The 23,925-nt window shown below is 28.9% G+C and overlaps 3 protein-coding genes and 1 pseudogene across 3 annotated transcripts; 2 read left to right on the forward strand and 2 right to left on the reverse strand.

Annotated features, from left to right (window-relative positions):
• Positions 1-201: 201 nt before the first annotated feature.
• Positions 202-6,249, forward strand: LOC112590944 (annotated as a pseudogene).
• A 6,095-nt stretch (positions 6,250-12,344) lies between these two features.
• On the forward strand, positions 12,345-12,692 carry LOC112590945. The gene has a single exon (XM_025334558.1). The coding sequence runs from the start codon at positions 12,345-12,347 to the stop codon at positions 12,690-12,692; it is 348 nt and encodes a 115-aa protein (XP_025190343.1).
• A 35-nt stretch (positions 12,693-12,727) lies between these two features.
• Positions 12,728-16,361, reverse strand: LOC112590946 (cullin-1-like). Its single transcript, XM_025334560.1, has 3 exons — positions 16,177-16,361; positions 15,429-15,538; positions 12,728-12,998 (listed from the first exon to the last, which is right to left on the reverse strand). The coding sequence occupies exons 1-3, from the start codon at positions 16,357-16,359 to the stop codon at positions 12,728-12,730; spliced, it is 564 nt and encodes a 187-aa protein (XP_025190345.1). The 5' UTR covers positions 16,360-16,361.
• Positions 16,362-16,688: 327 nt separating this feature from the next.
• Positions 16,689-19,872, reverse strand: LOC112590947 (cullin-2-like). The gene is made up of 9 exons (XM_025334561.1): positions 19,805-19,872; positions 18,486-18,824; positions 18,137-18,422; positions 17,892-18,058; positions 17,600-17,831; positions 17,303-17,527; positions 17,141-17,212; positions 16,855-17,079; positions 16,689-16,787 (listed from the first exon to the last, which is right to left on the reverse strand). Exons 2-9 carry the CDS (start codon positions 18,797-18,799, stop codon positions 16,689-16,691), a joined length of 1,620 nt encoding a protein of 539 aa, XP_025190346.1. The 5' UTR covers positions 18,800-18,824; positions 19,805-19,872.
• Between the last annotated feature and the right edge of the window lie 4,053 nt (positions 19,873-23,925).

Consider the following 23,925-nt stretch of genomic DNA (forward strand, 5'->3'; position numbering starts at 1 on the left):
AGTTGTTTGCGTTTTTCGAGCATTAATCTAAGCATGTCGGTTTGTGCAATCGGTTCAAATTCTAGTCTCAATTTTTTTTCTAATTCTGACCATTTTATTTTCTCCCCACTATCTACAATGTTATCATAAAATGTAAGAGCAGATCCTTTTAGAAATACCGGAATGTATTGCATTTTTTCGGATTCTGACCACCCATTTATGATGGCGGCTCTATCGTATTTTTTTAAGAACGAGTCAACATTTTCAGAAATAGAACCCGAGAAATTATTTGGTTTGAAGTAAGGTTTTTTTGTTCTCCGTCATTATGTCTTTTGTTATGTTATTATCGTCGAAGTTATTAATTGGATCTGGAATAAATGTAATGTTTTCTATTGACGTATCGAAATCGTCTGGGGTAGATTCTCCTTTTAAATATTTATTTAGCCTATTCTTTAGATCTTGAACCAAACCAGTTGTTATTAATTATCTTCTTGATAATTCAGTTATTAGTTTATCTTTGTTTAGTTTATTTATCCAACCGGTTGATACAGTGGTAAAATCTACGTCAGGGCACTTATAGTTATTTAGCTGATTATTTTCTAAATTTGGCATGTGTAAGTTGTTAATATTTTATTAATATATTGTTATTATTAACTTATGTGAGAGATAAAGAGAAAAAAAATGGTATAATAAAAATTATACAGAAAGTAAAAATAAGAATTGATTATTTTAATTTATTATGTAATTAGAATTATGTATGGTTTTAGTTCTCCTTTTTAATTATTCTTATTAGAAAATCGGATCAAAAATGAGTTTGAGTTTGCTCCCAAATTGGTAATATTATATCATATTATTATCTATGTTCTTCAAACATATTTTTTTTAAACAAGAATTACATTTATTTTTAGGAATCTTTTATAAAAAATATTGGAGGCAATAATGCTAAACATCATGTTAAAAAAGTTATGAATAAGATATTTACAGACGGGTATTGTGTTAAAATTTCATAAACTGGCCGTGGCTGGGCAACAGACATGACCAAATTAAAAAAAACTTCTCTAATTCAAATAATTCGAAGTAAATTTAATATACTATAATATGTTTAAAAATTTAATAGCACTTGTAGAATTATTTGCTTAACTGTAAATAATTATATTCATTGTACTTTATTAAATGATTTCAACCCATAATTAATTCATTAAATATTTCTTTATTTTTTTTTTTTTTATACTATTAAGGGTTATTCGAGAAAGTTCTTCTACCGTATTTACTGATTCTCAATTTGAAAAGGCAGACACTGAACGACTCAGGACATCCAATACAAGATTAAAAAGTTATAAGAAAAAAGATAATCTCATATCACCTTAATATTTTCATCATAAAATTAAATAGTTGATTTACATATTATATAAGCTGTTAAGTAACAGCATTTTTAATTTAAACATACCTATATCATTACTAGGAATTCGGTATTATTTATAAAATATTTTATTGAGAACATTAAAAACAAAAGTATTGCATTGATTTTATTTGTATTATTATTAAATAAAAATAATATAGGAAAAAGACATAAACCTAAAATTAATAATTAGTAACTGTAAGGTGCCTTGAGGTTTTCACATAAAAATATGTGAAATTCTTTTAAAAAAAATGTGGAATCAAACCTAAAAAACAAGTTACGGTGGTCAGGGTGACTGCATATTTGTTCATAATTATTTTTCTTATATTTATTTTAGTCAATTTGCCAGAAATTGGGCTCAATATCAACACGTCACTTCAGAAAAATTGTACAAACAACAAAAAAAAAATGTGCAATGATAATTGAACTATTTACCACAGAAATCAGCAATACCTTCAACTATAACTTCATCTAATATGAGTCAAGTAGAAACGTCATCTATATTTAATAATTTATTTAGTAGTTGTGGTAATAGTAATGATAGTGCATTTAATATTCACCAGAAAAAATAAATAATTATAATTTTCTGAGATAAAAAATTGCAATATATCTGATACTTTAAATAATAGTAGTACAAATATATGTGATAAATTACGCTCCTGGATACTTAAGTATACAATTTCACACAATGGTGTTGATTCTCTATTAAGTATCCTTAGATCTGAAGGAATCTAAGTGCCAAAAGATGTTCGAACCTTAATGAACACTTCTAAGACTAAGGAAATTAACAATATAACAAATGGGTCATATATACATTTGGGTCTTCAAAATATGTTATTAACGCTTTTAAAAATAAATAATGCTTAACATACATATTACTGAAAAGAAATTAAAAGTAGGAATCAATATTGACGGTCTCCCAATAGTCAGAAGCAGCAAGAGCCAACTTTGGCCAATTGTTCCTATTTTGTTATTGTATGATAGTTGTAGTATTTTGGTATCTTAGCACATGTTCGAATGAATCGTAATAAATCGTTAACAAACGTAATTAATTATTATTAATTATTTTCACATAAAATATAAATTAATATACAATAAATTCATAATTTTAAGAATTATATGAAACTATGGACCCTGCCGCTATTAATGAATTATTATACGCCAGTTCAGACAATGAAAGTTTTAACGAGTATGACGATAGTTCCGATGAATATTTTCCTGGTGATACCGAAAATCCGGAAGTAAGTGATGACTCAAATGTCCCTAGTGATAGCAAAGATAATCTTATAAGTGATGACTGAGAAACCAATAGAAATTAAGAACCTCAGTTTATTCCGTTTTCTGGAAACCCAGGGTTACTGAGCCATGTACCGGATGATGAACCATAGAGTTTTTTAATTTAATATTTGATGATGAACTTTTTGATAATATGGGTAAATGTATGGATAGTATGGGTAAATCTTAAAGCAAATTCCATAATATCTAAAGGTTTAACACCAAGATCAAATTTATCAACCTGGTATAATACTGATATAGTTTAATTAAAAAAGTTTTTAGGTTTAACTATTTTGATGGGTTATTTAAAATTTCCGACCCTTCGCACTTATTGGTCACAGAATGAATTTGATAATCACTCTATTTTTGGTAAAACAATGAGTAGACACCGGTACGAAACTATTTTACGCTGTTTGTGTTTTTACCAACCAAATTTAGTTGACCATTCAGACCGGTTACATAAAATAAGTAATATTACAAATCATATAATTAACAATATTTGTACCAAGTACTATCCGAACGAAAACTTATCCTTAGACGAAAATTGTTGTTATAGAGGAGCAGGCTAACTTTTCGTCAATATATACCAAGCAAGGCTCATAATATGGTATCAAGTTCTATAAACTGTGTACAAAAGATGGTTTTATATTGGATATTTCGATTTATAAAGGCAAAGGTACAGTTGAAGACAGTAGAGGTGTAACATTCGGAATTGTTGCTAAGCTTATGGAGCCATACTTAGGAAAAGGTCATACAGTATATATGGATAACTTTTACAATAGTGTACCTTTAGCTCAATTTTTATTTGAAAATCAAACTAAGGTTGTGGGTACATTGAGAAAAAACAGAAAAGATAATCCCAAAGATACATTGAATGCTAAATTGAGCAAAAGTGAAGTAGCTCATGTCCAGAAAGGTAATATACACGTAATTAAGTATAATGATAAAAGAGATGTGTGCATGATTTCTACCAAACAGAAACTGGATTTTGTAGAAGTTACCTACAGATAAATTTGGACGGAAAAAAATGAAATCTAATATTATTGTTGATTACAATAATAATATGTCTGGTATTGACAAGGGTGATCAAATGATCAGGTACTATCCTACACCTAGAAAATGTTTTCGATGGTATATAAAAGTTTTTTTTCACCTCATGGATATGTGCTTATGGAATGGAAATCTATTGTATAATAAATACGTCAAAAATATGGCTCATTTAGAATTCAGAAAATGTGTTGAAAATTGTCTTATTGGTATTTCATACAACCTACGTGTAGTTCACAAAAGACCATCACAAAAAACTCATAATCTTATGAAAGTAAATATTAGAAAAAGATGTAGAATTTGTCATCAGAATAAACTGTGAAAAATACTGCTTTTGTTTATGATACATGCAAGGACGATAAAGGGAATACAATCGGTTTATGTCCTGATCCTTGTTTTAAAATTTATCATTTATAATTAGCCGCTACTAAAATTGTTTTTAATTTATTTTAACAGGTAGTTTTGTAATTATTTTTTATTTTAAGATTTTTTTTACTATAAAAGTTCTTCGGAACTAAAATCTTTAACTCATTGTTATTTTTAAACAAAATTTTGTTTTGTTTTATAATATTGTTAACTTTGGTCATTGCTTAGTGATAATTTTGTTTTTATTACATTTTATTATCATAAATATTTAAATTTTGTAATGTTTGGTAAAAATATGTTTTTATACATACCTAAAATTTGATAATTTTATTATTATTTTACTTAAATTTTATTTTTAATAATGTAAACTGTTGATTTATTATTTTACAAAAAGTAATTTGTTTAATTTTTTTTAATTTTATTCATACATTGAATTAGAGTTTTTTGTATTAAGTTTAACATTTGTTAATTTTAACTTTATTTTGAGATGTACCCGCTGATGATTTCTTGACAAGTGGTGATATTCGAATTATTTTTTATTTGCGTTAATTTATCGGAGATGAATTTCGTATAGTTTTTTTGCCTATAAACTTATTCACAAAAAAAAATTTAATAATATTTTGCGATAGTGATTACTGATTTTTCTATAGATAAATAATTATGTCACATATTATGTGTGACATGACCTTAATAGCCGAAAACACTTGATAAATAATATTATAAAATATATATTTCTATGAGATACAATGAGTTTATGTTTAATTAAGAGCCATTTTATGATACGGTTTATTTAAATGACACCCAAATTTACCTCTTGGTCGTGAACGTGTTAATTTCTATTTTAAATTCTAAAATGTATTATCTTGTAACGTGGCTGGGGAACCTAGTTACTATATATAGTTATCCAGGGAAGGTTTTCTGGTCCTTATGGATAAATTTTCCGTAGCTAGGGGGTTAGAACAAGGTATGTGGGATCTTATCAATAAATAAAACACGTTTGGTTTATAAATCTCTGTTCAAAATATATTTTTGGTTTGTACTTAACAAAATGTAGATGATGGTAAACAATCCGGTGTTGGTGAGTTCGTGTTTATTGCTGGTCAGTCTCGAACTGCCCTTTCGATAAACGGTGCGTATTGGCCACAGGCCTCACAATCATTAACAATGTTTATCAAAGCATAAATATCCCACTATTGCCTACTACGGAATTGACACATACATAGGTGTTATGTAACAATAATATATATTATTGTTACAATCTAAAAATGTAATTCCAATTGGTATATTTCATGGGTACAAGAAGCCACATTCCATTGAAGAATATTTAAATCCATTTATTAATGATATTTTAGAAGTACTAAGAAGTGGTTTAGATGTAAATGGAACTAAAATTAATTTAAACATTTTTATTATAGTATGTGATGTCCCAGCTAAGAGTTTCTTACTTAATTTCAAATATTATAATGCTTATTTTGGTTGTTCATCATGCTTTGAAGAAGGAGAATACTTAGAAAATAGGATTGTTTTAACTGGGACAAATGCCTTCTTGAGAACAAATGAAAGTTTTCGTAATAAATCTAATGAAGAATATCACAAAGATGATACCCCCTTACTAAGGTTACCTATTAATATAACAAACATAGTCTGTTTAGACTATATGCATTGTATATGTTTTGATGACACAAAACGTTTGATTGAATTTTGGGTTCGAGAAAAAAAGAATATTAGGCTGATTGATGATCTAAAACAACGCGTTAATGATAGTAAATATTATTTTTATTTTTCTAACAGTATAATTGTTCTAAAATTAATTATTTTAGGTGTACAAATTTTACCACCTACATAACATACTCCTAATCGACAACCAAAGAAACCTACTAATAAACTGTATACTCCTGATTTCAAGTGGAAAACAAGAGGAATGTTTCAACCAAATTTAATTTAACTTGATTCATCAAAAGTATGTAATATGTATTTATATACAAAATGTGTGCATGCTAATAAAACAATTTGTTAATTAGTGTGGTGTTCAAAAACATGAGTTTGGGCTAAATGAAGATTCAAATATACTTGATTACGTTGAAGCTTTTGTGTCTGAAGTCCTCGTGGGAAAAATTGCTTATGAGTCAAATCGTTATGCTAAACAAATGCAAAAGGCAAACAAATTAACTGCAGAAAAATAAACTACTATAAATGAGTTATATGTGTTTATAGCAACGTGTATGCTAATGACTAGAAACAAAAAATTGGACATGAAAGAATATTGGTCAACTGACCCACTACTGAATTCACCAATTTTCAGTAATATTATTAGTAGAAATAGATATTTTTATCTTTCACGTATACTACATTTTTGTAACAATGAATATCAAGAAACAGGTAATCGTTTGTTTAAAATATAAATGGTTTTAGATGAAATAAGTGCAAATTTTCAAGCAGGTCTAATACCCTTTCAGAATTTGGTCATAGATGAAAGCTTAGTTCTATGGAAGGGAAGATTGAGTTTGAAACAATTTATTAAATTTAAACGCCATCGTTTTGGCATTAAATTGTTTATTCTATGTGATTGTGAAACTGACTATATTTTAAAATGTATTATTTATACTGGCGCAACAATAAATTTAATTGCATATGATAGCAATCTTGAAATGTCAGGTTCAGTTGTTAACACTCTGATGAAAAATTTTCTACGAAAAGGACACAATCTTTTTATAGATAACTGGTACACATCACCATTTTTAGCCCAATTTTTATCAGGAAACAAGACATAACTTACTGGGACAGTTCGTAAAAACCGTCGAGATATGCCTAATCTTATGATCAAATTAACTTTAGGAAATATCCGAAGTATGTACACAAAAAACATATCAGTTTTGAAATGGTTCGACCGTCGTGAGGTATTTATGCTAATAACAATCTGTCCAGATACAGTTATAGACACAAATAAAACATATAGAAGTGGTGAAATTATAAAAAAAACAACATGTGTTATGATAAGTACAATTAATTTATAGGCAGTATCGACAAAATTGATATGCTACTTAGTTCAGTGGAATGCGTCAGAAAAACATTAAAGTGGTATAAAAAAATATTTTTTCACTTGATAGACTTATCACTTCTCAATTCACACGTTATGTATAAGACTGTTACTGGAGAGAACATACCTTTGGCAAAATTTCAGCTTTAACTAATTCGTCAGTTATTAGAAGTGTATTCAACTCCTAAGACAAATACACTAAAACGAAAGCCAAAAAATGCACATGAAGACTTATAGGGCGACACTTCCTATCAGATATTCCTAGCACTGGAACAGGAAATATTGGAAGGAAAAGATGTACAGTATGTTTTGCAAACAAAAAAAGAACCAATACCACCTACGTGTGTAAAAATTGTGACAAAGGGTCATGTGCCACACCATGTTTTTTTATATATCACACAAAACAAACATATTAATGACATTATTATACCTATTATTTTTTTTATTTTTATATTTTTTTTTTATTTCATGTGTTTTTTTTTTTATAATTTAATGTTTTATAATACATAAAATAGAATAATTAATAAAAGATGTGATTGATTATATAAATATGTTTATTTCAATTGTTTTATACGAATATATTTCACTATTTAGTTATTTTTTATAAATACTGTTAATCGTTGAACATTTTGGACACCTGCAATGTATGTAGTTTCAAAAATTTTAAATATCTTAGTATAAAAAAATTGTAAAAAAAAAATTGTAAAAAAAAAAATAGAACTTAATATTCAGGATAAAATTAGGTTTATTTTGATAGTTTAAATTTTAATTTTTGAACATTTTGATTTTAGTCGGTCCTGGAAGGTAATGGTTAAAATATGTGTGCGGCACTGAAAGGGTTAATAACGAATTAAAAATATTAAGATCCTATGTGCCATCAGAATTTTGTCGTTTGCCAAGACCTTTAGATGATGTAGACTTTTGGAAGGCTACCGAGTAACGTAGTTTTGTTTTGTATTCAGGAGTAATAGTTCTAAAAGGTAAGCTGAAGCCTGAATTTTACAAACACTTTTTGTTACTAGTATTTGCCACAAAAATTTTAATATCCTCAGAGACTTGCCATAATTAATATAACTGAAAAGCATCTGAGTTATTAAAACGATGTGTACATGACTATGGTTCATTATATGGTCATCATTATGTTAGTTATAATGTTCTAGTTTAATCCATTTACCCATGTTTACATTATTGCATGGATCACTCGACAACTTTAGCTCATTTAGATATGAAAACTACTTACAGTACATGAAAAAATCTCTGAAATCAGAAAAATATCCCCTGCAAGAAGTTTATAATAGAATAACAGAAAAACAACAATATTATTAACCTCTCAATTAAATGTAATTTCAAATTATCCTATCTTCTCCAATGAAATTAATTATTAAAGCCATTTACTGTTTATGAGTATCTCAAATAAATTATATTCAAAATGTATTTTAAATTTTTCAAAAACTATTTTAAATATGACAAATGAAAAAGATAAGTATTTTCTATGTCAAGATTATTCATTAGTTACTGTACAATACATTATAAAGCCTGAGAACAAACCAATTCAGTTAATGGTAAAAAAATGTATGAATGTCACAGAATTTAGTGATAAGCCAATTCCATCTCATATAGTTGGAATTTATATAGTGAATACTAATGATTTATGTGATTTATACTTAATACATGAGATTGATTTAAAGTATAAGTCTTTTTTCGTTCAAGTGTCAAATTGTAAGGCAGTTGTGCCACGAAATATTTTAAGCATTGTATTATTGACATTATTATATTTATTTACTAATGTCATTCAAACCATAATATAATATTATTTATTTGTGTATAGTAACATAATATATTTGAATGAATTATAGCTATACTTAATTGTCTTGTTAATTTTTAAATTACCTTCCTACTTTTTTAGAGCAATATGGTAAGTATATGAAGTACATCCGATTTCAAAAATTCATATTTAAATTAAAAATGAAGATATAAGGGTGAAATAAAAAAAAAATATATTCTTAAAATAGTCAAGTTTTATTTACTTTGGTTACAAATGTTTAATATGACCCCCACCGGCCACCCGACACACATCTATACACGGTAATCTAATTCTTCCCAAACGTTGCTGATCATATCTGGTGTCAACGGCATTAACAGCATCTTTGATTCTGATTTTAAGCTCTTCCAAGTTTGTAGGTAATGGTGGTACATACACTTTATCTTTTATGTAGCCCCATAAAAAAAAATCACACTGTGAGGTCAGGGGAACGTGGTGGCCAGGGATGAATCGCCAAATGGTCGTTTACTTTACGCCCAATCCACCGCTGAGGAAGTTCACCATTCAAATACCGGTGAACTTCTAACTTCCAGTGCGGCGGTGCTCCATCTTGTTGAAAAACAAACTCATCACTATCCACTTGTAACTATGGAAACAACCATGTTTGCAACATGTTTAGATATGTGTCATCCGTTACTGTTTTTTCAAAAAAAAAAAAAAAAAAAATGGACCGTAAACTTTTTTCCGGGAAATTGCACAGAAAACATTGATTTTTGGTGAATCTCTTTGATGCTCAGCAGTTGCGTGTGGTTGCTCTAAAGCTCAAATCCTGACGTTATGGCGGTTGACTTTTCCACTTAGATGAAATGTGGCTTCGTCCAAAAAAACAATGCGTGAGACAAATGACTCATTTTTTTCTTGTTTTTCGGATATGAAATTGCAAAAATCAATCCTTTTTTGTTTGTCATCCGGTAGGAGGGCTTGTAACAGTTGTATTCGGTATGCCTTCAATGTCAAACGACGTCGTAGAACACGTCAAACGGTCAAATGTGGGAGATCTAGCTCTAGGCCTTCACGACGTGTAGACTTCTGTGGACTTCGAACGAAACTTTGTCGAACTCGCTCGATGTTTTCGTCAGAGGTACGAGGTCGACCTGAGCATTTCTGTGCACACAGTCAACCACTTTCTTGGAAAGTTTGGTGCCAACGTCGAATGCTTTGAGCAATAGGAGCTTCAGTTCCATAAATTCTTCGAAAATCACGTTGAACGGTTATCGCCGACTCACACTTATTGAAACGTAGGACGCAAAATGCTTTCTGTTGCGAAGTCGCCATAACGAAACAAACTAATGATTCCTAGTTCACTAACCATTACGGTGCCAAATTTATCAACTAGATAACTTATAATGAACTTAGTTAGCTAATCTTTCCATTAATACATTAGCCATTAACCTGTGATTAACCGTTGCCGAAATATATCAGTTCGTAATCGGATGAAGACTTTTGAAACACCGTGTATCTTATTTATATAAAATAAATATTAATTACTTATGTTATATTCAAGTATTTTAAACCTTGTTTCGAATATTAATAAGCAGTTTTATTAATGTTTTTTGTGTGTTCATATAATGTTTAATGAAACATAATTTTAACATCAAATTTATGTTTGATGAAACAGAATTTTAACATAAAATTGACATTTACTATTTTGTTATATTTATATAAATATAACATAATTAGCAAGTCAATTTTCGCGGACATTCGCAGTTCTTATTATGTAAAATTTACGTAATTTATACTATAATTTTTAACATTTTAAGTAAACTTCAAACGTTTATAAAACAAATATTACAACTTTTTGCACAGTGGGATGTTTATAAATAATTCGGCCATAGAGATACTGCTTCAATATTTATCATGGCTATTCAGAAAGTATTAATTAACTATGCATTGTAGTTGGTTTGTGTTTCCCGTATATTTTCGTTAAGTTTTATTGAAAACAACTACAGTAATCTTGCGATTTGCAAATTGTTGTTTTTCTAGACATATTATTCATTTTATAATACGTATTCTATAATTTAGTATCAATTTATTTTATATTATAATAACATGGACACCTTTCTGCTGGTCCATCAAGAGTTGATCGCTCTCGAAGTCCCATCAAAAAAAGTATGAAAACACACATATTATGGAATGCTGAGCTACTTGATATTTTGGAAAACGATAAATGGATATAGTCTGATGAAGAATTTGATGATGAATCAGAATATAATTATAGTTCTGATGGTGATGATGGAGAAAATGAAGGTAACGATTTATAAAATATTGTTATGAGTAATTAAATGGGTTCTGGAGGGAGCGTTTCGTCCATCGGGCAAGGCTGAACCTCGTTCCATTGAATGGCTCCTCGTCGTGAAGAGCCGGTGATCGCAGGTGTAGACGGTGTGGGTATACAAATGAAAGCCTAGCCCACGTCGTCGATCACTATGCGTTACACCACGCTTTACATGGCGAGGCATAATGCCATAGTCGCCAGAATCAAGAAAGCAGCATCCACAAGATTTGAGGTCCTCTCCGAAAATCAGGTCCTGGGTAACCAGGGTCTGAGACCGGATTTGATTCTGAAGAAGAGCCCAAACATTTACGTGGTTGACGTCACTGTGCCTTTCGACAACCGATTAGCGGTATTTAAAACGGCAGCCGCGGAGAAGAAAACCAAATATGAGGACCTAAGGACAAAGTTGGCAGCTCAGTACAACTATGAGGTGGCAGTTGCACCATTCATTATTGGTGCCCTGGATTCATGGACCCCCCAGGTAACGACACTTTCATAAGGTGCTTTGTAGCCGGTCATACGCCACCTTGATGAGGAAATTGTACCGCTCATGCACAATTTCCTCATCAAGAGGTAATCCAGAGACATTTATATTGAGCACCTGTCCGGAATGACATGTGTGTGTGTGTGTACATTTTTATCTTGACAATTTATTTTTTATATTAACAACTATTATTATTACTATATTTTAACCCTAATTCCTCTTCACCTACTTGTTTCTTACACATATCAGTTAGTCTCCCGTTTAAATATTCATAAATAAAATCTGTTATTTTTCTGACGGCAGTCAGTAACTAGTTGTCCGTCAACGGCTTGCCCTTGGCCTCGGAGAAGTCGGAGTGTGTGGTGCTGATTAACAAGCATTCCTTCCGTCCCTCAGCGATCCTGGCCATTCCGGTCAAGTGCACTGTGCGTTACCTCAACGTACACTTGGACACTAGACTGTCATTCATAGACCGCGCGAGAACGATATCAGCAGGAGCGAAGAGAGCAACGACGGCTCTCAGCAGGCTAATGCCAAATGTCAGTGGTCCATCGCAGTCAAAGCGGCAGCTGTTGATGAGCGTGGTGCATAGCAGACTTCTACAGTACCCAAGTGTGGTCGGACAGCATACAAGGAGTCCAAAAGCCTAAGGAAGCTTTGATGCAGGCACAGAGGACTGCCGCCCTGCGGGTAGCCAGATGCTATAAGTCGGTGTCAGACATAGCGACGATGCTCTTGGCACAAATGCCACCTGCCCCGCTCCTGGCTGCCGAGCGGAAGAGTGCCGCAGTGGCCAAGAAGATCGGAAAGCCACGCACAAAGGCCGAACTAAGGATGGAGGTCATTCGTAAATGGCAGACGATGTGGGGCGCTACCCCTAAAGCATCATGGACCAAAACCCTGATCCCTGACATGAGCAGATGGTGGCACTACGGCACAAAGTCCGTGACATACCATATGTGTCAGGCACTTGCGGCCTACGACTGCTTCCAGAAATATCTGTATTAAAAAAAAGGGCGCACAGTCCCAAGTGCATGCATTGCTCAGTCCCAGTGGATGATACCAAGCACACGATCTTCGACTGTCTTTATTGGGAGACAGCAGACATCAACTCTCACTTTCAATCGGCAGAAACCCGGTTCCGGAGGACGTTGAGGATATTCTGTGCATGCCATCCACGGAGGAACTGCCCAGAGACCAACATCGCCGGGACAGAGTGATGGACGCGGCCTGCAGAAATTTCCTGCTTTTTTGCCGCATGGTGTAAGACATTCTAGGACGCAAGGAGGACTTCGAGAGGCAGCGCCAAAGACACTAAAAAGTAGTTCCAACCCATAAAACTGTTATAATCCCTTTTTCATTGTATTAAACTGATAATAAGTCAGGAAAGAAAAGAAAATATTGTGATATAAATTAATATATGTAAAAAAAAAAACTATAATAAAAATAAAAGTTAACATTATATCAAACTAAACATTGAAGATTTGAATTTCGTTACACTACCTATCATAAAAGATCGATAAGTTTTTGCTAATATTATTATTTATTATTTTATTTATATATATTGTTTTTAGTATTATGGTGGTGCCTTTAGCATTTTATAGGTACAGCATACAAGTTGGCGTGTTTTTCATTTTATTATTTTATATTTATTATTAATCAATCTATGTGTACGTGTCATTGGGGCTAACTGTCCAATAAGAGCCCTTTTGGCATACAATTAAAATTAATTTATCATTTTCAATTAGTACTAAATTTGAGTTATTTTATTAAGAAGTTACTAATTTAAAAGAAAAAAATTTTAATAAGGCTTCAAAGTAAACATACCCAAAACAAATTTTATAGCAAATTAAATAGTTTTCCTGGAGCAGATTTTTCCATTAGTTCGCCGCACTGGTGGCGGTGCTTGTGTGAAGGCAGAGTCATTACTCTTAGAGTTGCATTCAACTCAATAGGAAACATAGTGTAATACGGTCTAATCAAGTGGTTGTAGCCTTGAAAACAGCAACAGTCAATATTTCTACAACTCGGATGAACAAACACATATTCCAAGATAAGTTTGGTGACTCCTTTTTATGTTATTTGAAAGTTCATGCTTTAGATCACAAATAAATAAAAATTATATTAGCTGATTGAGCATCATTTTAATATTGTTTCATGAAATGAACATTTTGTATTTTTTCACTTTACGACGTCTCTTCGCACTCCATGTCATGTCGTAACCAGACGTCGGCGGCGGTCAAACACCAACCACGACCAAGCCACCAGTAACACTGCTCGCATACACCATTCCTCGTTATTTTTTTCATTCATTTTATTTGTAATGAATAAAGTTTTTTTTTTAGTAAGCAACCATATAGGTACAATTTAAAAAAAAATTCAATATGTATGTGGAATAAACTATATGAAGTGAATAGTTTTAAAGACATGAAAAATATAGATAATGCTATGTAAGTATACAGTTTAGTATAAGAACAAATAATATAAAAACCAAAATTAGATTAAGTTAGATTTTTACATATTTTAAAAATTCCGAATATTTTTTTAGAAGGAAAATTGTGGTAATTGTCAATATGTATTGTATGAATTAAAAACAGTATTTTTTGATAAAGAAAACACTCATTTATAAGACCATTTAATAAGTGCTTAAACCTAGGAATTTAACAAAATTCAAAAAAAAATTATAAAATTAGTAAATTATTTTATAGTTAAAAATTCTTCAAAATTATTGTTTTTATACCTTTAATTCAAATATTAGTTTTTCAACTTAGATGTGAAAGAAGTTCTATTAAAACTATTTATTTGATATTTTAAATGTTAAGTAACTTAAAAAACTAAAACAGAAGTTTTTTAGTTTATAAATTCAATTGATTCATTTTTGTAATATGGACTATACAAATTCATTGTACCTACTCCATTGGCATTATGTACAATGTACATTCTACATTGTACAGTGTAAAATGTTAATACCTTTTTACATTAAATGATAGGTATATTATTCATTAATTTAAACTATACTCATCTCAAATTAATAATTTAACAAATATTATTATTTTTTTAGATAATATAGCAATTGAAGGCCATAAACATTAAAACAATACAATTAATAATTCATATTTGTATTAAAAAAATTCTTATATCAATTGCAAAAAGCTAAGTTATTTCAACTGTCAATGAAACTTCTTAAGTTAGTAAATTGATTAGAAAATAAACTAACTAGTGAAGTTAAAAAGTTAAAAAAAATTAACTTTTTAACTAGTTAATGCTCAGCTTTGTGTATTTCAATATATAATAAAATATAATTTTTACTTTATGCTTCTAAAATAGATGTATATTTTAAAACATAGCATGCAGTTTAATGATCCTTTATTACCGAAATGTTAAGACTTAACTGACTTACGTTTTAACGGCGGTTCTTAGCATTATGGTTTCAATCATAAATTGTAATACAATGGTTCAAAAGTAATATTTTCATTTTTAACAGAAATTTGGTAACAATACAAACCAATACTTTATGATAAAAAATAACATGAAATACAATTATATTTTTGTCATATAAAAATATTAATTGATTACAATCAATACTTAAGGGTTCAAAAGAATATAAAAAAAGTTATAAAAATATTTAATTAATAAAAAAAAAACCGTTTAAAAAAAAAACAAATAAAAAATAACAATAATTTAAAAATAAAGTTAATATAATGTAAAAATGTGTTTTAAAAATGTTATGCAACATAATTGTACTCATCATTAACATTTTCATTGCGTTCAAGATATCCTTTATCAATGAGTTCTTCAATAGATATTTTTATTAGTGCGTTTGTGGGAAAAAATAAATTTGACTGGGAAAATATCTGAAATATAACGCTTAACATTAACATAATATAAAATAATACATAGTGATTCCCGTTTATTGGATTCATTTTGTAACTAGAAAATTTGAGTATCTTTATTAACTGAATGAATCAATATTTCGATGAATCCAATAATGAATAAAAAGAAAAACATATATTATGCATTGTAATAAATAAATTAAATTTAGCTTCCTATACATATATTATTAAATATTCATTATATTATATATTTATTCATGAAATTGAAATACATAAAAATGTAAGAATTTCAAATATATGTTGTCATTTATTTAAAAATAATCATGAGAATTGATAACGACAAAACTAGCAAACTTTATTTTTCAAAACTGTTGTTTTATAATGATTAAAAATCATGTTAAAATAATTATATTCAAACTTCATATTTTTTTTTTTATGTGATAATGCTTCTTTCTATATATTTAAGATAGAAATCTAATTTTTATACATAAATTCATTTCACGTCAATCTGATTCCAAATAAACAAATTTATTTTCATTATTATTTTTATTCGAATTCGATAAGTGGTGAATAGTACTGCATTACACACTTTGACATATTTTACATTCCACCATTCATGTTATAGTTAAATTAAATAACAATAATCAACTTTAGCTTACCTCATTCACAAGTAGTTTATGTCTCAATGTGTTACGCACTTTCATTATTCGGATAATAGTGGCCTGTAACTGTAGTTTATGATCATCTTTGGTGGTTTTAACATTCTGTTCAATCTCTTGTTGTGTATCTTTTTGGATATTTAAATTTACATGGAATGTTGTATGTTTATTGGAAAATACCATGTTCAATTTAATAATCTTAAAATAATAAATAGATAAATTATTAATAGTGTTAGAAATAATAAAAATTATAATCAGTTTACTTACATCATCATCGAGCAATAATAATTTACAATTGACTAAGCTATCAATGTGTTGTCTAAGTTCATTGTTGTTTATTTGAAGTAAATCATAAACATCAGAATATTTCAATGTATCATAGTCTTCAAATAGTAACAATATTGACATTTGTAATGTATTTAGTTTAACAGTATATGTTTTTTGTAAATAATTTAATATTAATTGGCCTATTGATACAATAAACAAATGATTTCCAATAAACTATAATAGTGTTATAATGATTTAACAAAATATGTAACCATACCTCGAGACATGTGGTGAATCCATGTTAACGTCTTTCCATTAAATTTTTCTTTGTAGAATACTTCAAACTGATAAAAATAAATAAGGCTGTGTTAACAGATATTATTAATCAACTATATATATTTAAATATTTACATGTTGTGTACAAGATATTAGTTGTTTAGGTAAAACAAATGATGTAGTAGATGAATTCAAAGGCCAAACATCACTTCTTAACACATACGTAGAAAAAGAGACATTTAATTTATCGCTAGCTGCTTCAAGGAATTCATTATGAAATTGTGCATTTAATCCTTTTGATACTCTAATATCAATTAACATTTTATGTAAATTACTTGTAAACTTGTAACCATTAACTTCCTAAAAAATCAAACTCTTAATTAACATCATATAAATATTTAAAAACATTTGATTAATTTACTTGTAATTTGATAATCATTCTTTTTTCTACGTCAGTAGACTGGCTTTGTTGAAGCATTAATCGAATAGCCAGCTGCTTTTGATACATATTTTTAAATATATCTTTATCATTTAAACACTTAAATATTGCAATACAGTGTAATAGTTTGTTTTCAAATTCAACCTCATTTATGCTTTTATACGACTTTTTTAATAACATATCACAGTAATTTGATAAATATTCTGGGGACTTTGATCGTTGATTTTCTACTATTTGATAGTTAACAATTGTTGTAAATGCTTTATTAAGAGCTTCAATGAATAAAATATTATTATTAAACACATCTAGAACTATGGATTCGTTTTTTTTATGAAAATCTATTAGTGCCTCAATAAAATGCAGATAAACCTATACATACGTCAAAAATGATATATGTTATTTATTGTAATTTTTACTTAAAAATGTTTGTTCAATTCATACTTGTTTTTGTTTTAGAGATTCAATAACTGTCATTCCATCTTGTTCTAAGTGTTGTCTAAAAATATCAGCTATTTCGTTCAATCCATAATTAGCCTTGTTTAAAAGTACATAAATGTTTCTCATGTCATAAAATTGTTCTTCCTTTATGATTGCTACTGAATCCTCTCGTATCAAATTAAAATGATCAATAACAAAATGTTGATAACACATTAATTGTATTGTGTTATAAGTACTGGAATAAAATATTAATTATTATTTGTATCATTGTAGCTTCAATATATTAAACTCTTACCTATCAGGAAGATATCTCTTTGATCTAAAATCTTCATCTTTCATGTATTGCAATACTTTAACTAAATACTCCGACACCGTAAATTCTTGTAGCAATCTTGCAGCTTCAAGTTTAATGTGTTTTTTACTTTGTTCCAAAAATGGTTGCTCTAAATAACTTTGATACAACTAAATAAAAATTGTTTTGATTTGAATTATACTTTAAGAATGTTTCTCCTATTTTGACAAAAAAATATAAATAATTACTTCTAGTTGATTTCTCCCGGACTTCTGGACTTCAATAAATGAGTTAATAACACCAGTAATGGTATTCAAAGATGTTGTTTTAGAAATTCTATGTTTTTTTTTATCAATCTCAACTAATATTAATTTGGAAATACTGTCTTTCAGTGGTAAAATCATATTACACTTCCATACATCAAGTCCCAGTTCTTTGATCTCCATATAAATCGTATCAGTCAATCCTATGTTCCTATACATTAACTCATTTCCATTCCACCCATGTCGCTGCATATTATGCGTATTGAAGTACCTATAAATGCATTTATACGTCATATATACTTTAATTTGTATTGTTGGATAACAAAATACATACCGGTATAATGAATTTAGGTGTTTGATACATTGACTATACTGCTGCCAATACATATAATACATTTGTAACAGATTCCAACCATTTTCAGTTTGAACAATGTGTAATAATTCAAGCACATGTTCCTCTAGCAACAACTTAGTTGATTCATAAAGTTTTTTACTGTTAGAAGATGGGTAGGATATAGATAAAATGAAAACATCATTGAAACTTTTATTCCATGCTTCCATAGTAACTGTGTTTAATGATAAAATATTCTTAACAGTTTCTTGTAATGTATTCCAGTATTGCGCAAAGTCAACTTGTTGGAATGACATATTTGTTGGTTCTTTTTTTAAACAACTAGTCAAAAAATCAAATAAAAGCTACAGATTAGGTATAAATTATTGAAATCAATTTATTTGTAAATTCTGTAATTTTTAAAATGTTTTCTGTGAAAATTATAATTTATTTTACATCTATATCAAATTATAAAACAATCTAAAATGTACTTTAAAAAAATATTATATTTAGGAAATAAAATTATTATAATTCGATGATCAAGTTTGTTTAGAATATTTTTATCAGGAAGATTTTTTTTTTTTTTGGAGTCATTTATGAATTTTAGTTAATTAAAACTGATAATTTCTTCTATACCTACCTTATAATGATAATGAATTAATACAAGATTCAATTTCTAATGGTGAACTTATATATTAATTTTTTTGTGAATAAATTATAAAAAAATTGTATACAAACAATTTTACTTTTTAGTGAAATTTAAATATTATATTAATGTATTACATAAAAGTTATGAATTATATAAATTATACATAAATTATTATATGATATGAATTATCTAAATAAAGAACTAAGAATATTATTTAGTAACTATTTTGTCGTACCACTGTTCTAAATATTTTAATATTTAATAAATTATTTATTCATGTAGTTTTTTTTTTTAAATATTTAATGAACAACTCGAATTTTGTCCATTTTTATCCAATTTATCCAAGTATTATTTTAGAAGTAGAAACTAGTGTAAATTATTTAAAAAGCAAACAGTTGTTACTTCAAAAAACGAAAATAAAAATTTGACGTGCAATTAAATTAAACAGCAAGTCAATTGTGATGAAAATATTAAAGAAACTATCAGAACAAGCAAAAAAAGATTTTCTAACCGACATGAATAAGACATTTCTAGTTTAATTAAATAATTTAATATTCATTCAATTAACTACTCGTAAGTTAATTAGGTATATTTACCACTTATACAAAATGCACGAGCGGTGGAATTAGAAAGAAAAAAAAATAAAAAAAACCAAAATACGTAAAATACCTACTTAAGACTTACGACTATTGTGGAAATCCGTATAGGTCGTGCACTCGTGCGGTTGTAACAGGTGTGCAAGGGGTCCGGATGGTGACGCTCGCGTCACACAAAACGTATAACAATATAATAATATCATGTAAATACGTGCGACCGTGCGATTGTAAAAAGAAATACGAAAACCACGTGTTTGGAGTGTTTGGACATTCGAAATCGAGACGTTCGAGTGCGCGAGACACGGCACGGGCGCGATAAAACAAATACGGGAAAAACAAAAGACAAAAATCGTTCAATTATCGGCTGCAGAGCACTATTAAAGCGACGCGGAACGAGACGACGTCGGTTTTCCGTGAGCGGCGGCGGCGGCGGTGGCGGCGGCGGCAGTCGGACGTTCGCGTACGCGGCGGACAAGATAGAAACCGGTCCGTGCCGAAGACCGCGATTGGTCGTCGCGGCGTTCAGACGCGTCGCTCGCGAGACGCCGGACAGAGAACCTGTTTCTTGTCTCGCGATTGGGCGGTTGATCGGAGAAGAAGAGACGCGGCGGGCGAACACGGTCGAATTCAAACGGCGTTCACCCGGGTTCGAATCACGGCGGCGTCGTCGTCGTGGGCGTAAGATTTTAGCCGGCCGTCCGCGTTTTTTTTTCCTATCCATATACGCGCCCCGGCGCCCTTGATCGTGTCGATGGTTTTGAGAAACGGATTACTGTAAGCAATAATATAGGTATTAACGAATCGCGCGGGGTACGCAAGAATATTTTATACTATAGGTATACATTTCACTTGTTATACCTAGTATGGCTTTTGGTACCGATAAAACAACAAAAATATTTCGATAATATTTTTTTAATTTTTTTAATTTTTTTTTTGAATATACACACCACTTAAGTTCAAGAATCTACGAACGTATTAAAAACCGTTAGAACAGTATAAATATAGATAAATATATTACACACAAACATGAAACGATTGTTTTTTAAAACGCCTATACATTATTTTGGGTTAATCGCCGACTCTGTTCGTCAGTTTTAGTCATAATAGGTATTATATTTTACAATAACCATTAAACGTTTAAGTTAACAAATCCAAAATTTCACGCAAAATAAAAAATTTTCTTTAGTTTTATGACTTAACTAGTTAATTATTCTATTGTAACCGTTAAGCTTTTTTTGACCGGTGTTAAAAATAATACTTTACCTATATTAAAACTGCCTATATGTCTATATAACGTATATGTATACTTTTATTACTATAAAACTAATTAATGATATTGTTTTTTAATTGAGTTAAGTTTATATTTTTACCCATTTGAATTTAAATTATTTAGATTTAAATATTATATTTTTAGTTATTTACTAACTTGTAATTTATAGTTGAATGATGTCGAAAACTTACGTAGTTTTTTGTTAAATGTCATTAATATTTAATAATATGGTAAATGTTGTGGCAATCTGTTAGTAGTAAAAATATCTGTAGTTATTCCGTATCTTAGAGGTATAATAGCGAGTTTTATTACCTTTGACACACGGGTAAGCCTATCAATTTTTATTGTGTTTTACGTCCAAATTGATGAGCAAGTCATTAACTCAGTGCGTTATTAAAGAATATAAATGTTTTAAGTTGTAACCTTGTCAGCTCGTTTCTATGCTCGTGTTGGTGCGGATTTGACCGTTAGAATATAACTATATATTGTTCATTAAGTTGAATTTTTTTCTTACGTTAGTAATAGGTAATTATTTAAATTTAAGTGTTTATGGATGTATCCATGTTGTTTTTAGTTATAATTGAAAAATATTATTTAGCTGCTTCATTATTTCCTACATGTATACATTAAAACATAAATGTTTTTCAGAAATTAATGCATGCTGATATGTCGTTTCAATCAGGGTCGTGTTTTGTATGCAATGCTGTATTAATGAATTCAAATTTAATCATCCATTGCAGTAGTGACTCACTTTGTACTCATCAGGGCGATAGGTACTTGTGAAGTATTCAAGTGGGAGTGGCAGAATTCATGGGGACTTGACCTCTCATACCTTCCCAACGAATTTTTTATATATCACTTAATCATATTCTTTATAATTATTTTTTTAATATAACTTTGTAGGTTTTTAATGTCTGCTACCTTTTTAATAATGGACTGTATTAAAATGTTAAAATATTATATACTTTAATATTAATATTATTTAAAATGTATAAGCTCGGAAGTACGTATTTGTGTAAAATCTAAGTGCTGAAAAAATATATGAATAACTAAAATAAAGTTTTTTACGTGTAACAACCTAAGATTTTCCTTTTTTTTTTGGCTTCACGTAAAAAATCAAAATGAAATGAACTATGCGTCCGTGGCATGTGATTCATATTGCACATAATTGATTAGACGTCTCCAAGGTATCACTACTGGATGAAGGATAGGTACCTACTATTGTTGAGTTTCATGGAACTACGTCTAAAATATATTTAAGATATACATGAAATATTGTAGTTTATCGATCATGTGGTTTTTACAGATAATAAACACGTAGAACTTCAAATAAAATAAAATGTATTATGCATGATATAGATTAGAATGTGTATGTATAATAAGATTTATGAACACCAGTACGCTTTTAATCGATTTAGCAGGCCTTGATTGTGAAATCTTTTGCCAATAGTGCAAAAATTTACAGGAATATTAAATGATTTGAATAAAATTAAGTAAGATATACTAGAACAATTAATAAATTTATCAATTAAGATGATTTTTTTGACTTCAATGTACTAATTTAAATCACAATTATAATATAAATTTATAACTAGTACACGTACAATAAAATTTCGTTTGTTTTAATTTTGTTATTATGTCAATTATTACTTCAATCAATTTTTCTCTAGAAAATATGTCAAAAATTAATTTGCATGTTGAAGAGACAGGCGATGCGGATTGCATTTCAAATCAAAATGTGTGCTAACTCCTCCTAAAATTACATTATTTTAAAAATTCTATTCGAAAAATAAACTTGAACTCCTTAAATTATATTTAGTATATTATAATATAGTTATAAAATCTTAAAATAATACTAATTTAATTTAATATATATGGTTTTAAACATATAAGTCATTATTCGTAAGAAATTAAATACAATATAATAAAATAACATCAATAATGGAAAATAATATTTGGGTACCTAATTATAATTACTTTTTTTTTTTTTTACCAAATACTACATAAATTAAAAATAATAATAATAATAGGTACATTGAAATGAATAATTCGATAAAATATTAAGAGGGTCAGTGACACATCCATCACTCGATAAGCAGCTGGAGCAAATACATTTGAAATTCATCTGAAAGTGAGATCAATCTGAAATCTACGCCTTTAATAATTAAAATAGGTAGATGGTTCGCACCAGTGGCGTATTTTGGGGAGGGGGGTGTCTACGGTGTTTGGACACCCCCAAAACCAAAAAAAAAAAATCCAAAAAGTATTTAACTTTGATAAATTTTGTAAGGAATTTGGCAAATAATAATATATGATTCATTATGAACTAATTTAATATTATATCAAGTCATTAACTAATTCAAAAAGAAAATAAATTTAGTTTCAAATAATGTACTTATTATCCTATTATATTTTTAATTATTTATAAAACTATCATTTTTGTAGCACCACTGGTATCGAATATAACAAACAAAATATATAGTAATAATTAGTAAATTATTGTGACCGATTATGGTAACAAAATATGTGTAATAATAATGTACCTATAATAATTTCATATTATTATTATCCTATTACAGTAAACATACAATTTATATTTTTATCTTGCGGCTCCGTGCCTTCATGTGTCTGTGTTACTTGTTTTTCCAGCGGAAATTTGTGTATATTTAAATATTAATTACAATGATGTTTTTTTTTTTAATATATAAATACATTGGATCTTAAAAGTCTATATAATATATATTTATTTTAAAACATATTATTATTTGCTTTTATTTTTAATTAAAATTATGTTTACAGTAGGTATTTTATACCTGTATGATTTAAATTACATAAAAATTTCTACTTTTAATTAAATAAATAAAAAATATATTTCATTACAATATTTTATGAGTATATTATGACTGTAAAGCGCGGATTTCTATGCCA

Source organism: Melanaphis sacchari, unplaced genomic scaffold, assembly GCF_002803265.2.
Source record: "Melanaphis sacchari strain LSU unplaced genomic scaffold, SCAv2.0 Contig1237_pilon_pilon, whole genome shotgun sequence".
Taxonomy (NCBI): domain Eukaryota; kingdom Metazoa; phylum Arthropoda; class Insecta; order Hemiptera; family Aphididae; genus Melanaphis; species Melanaphis sacchari.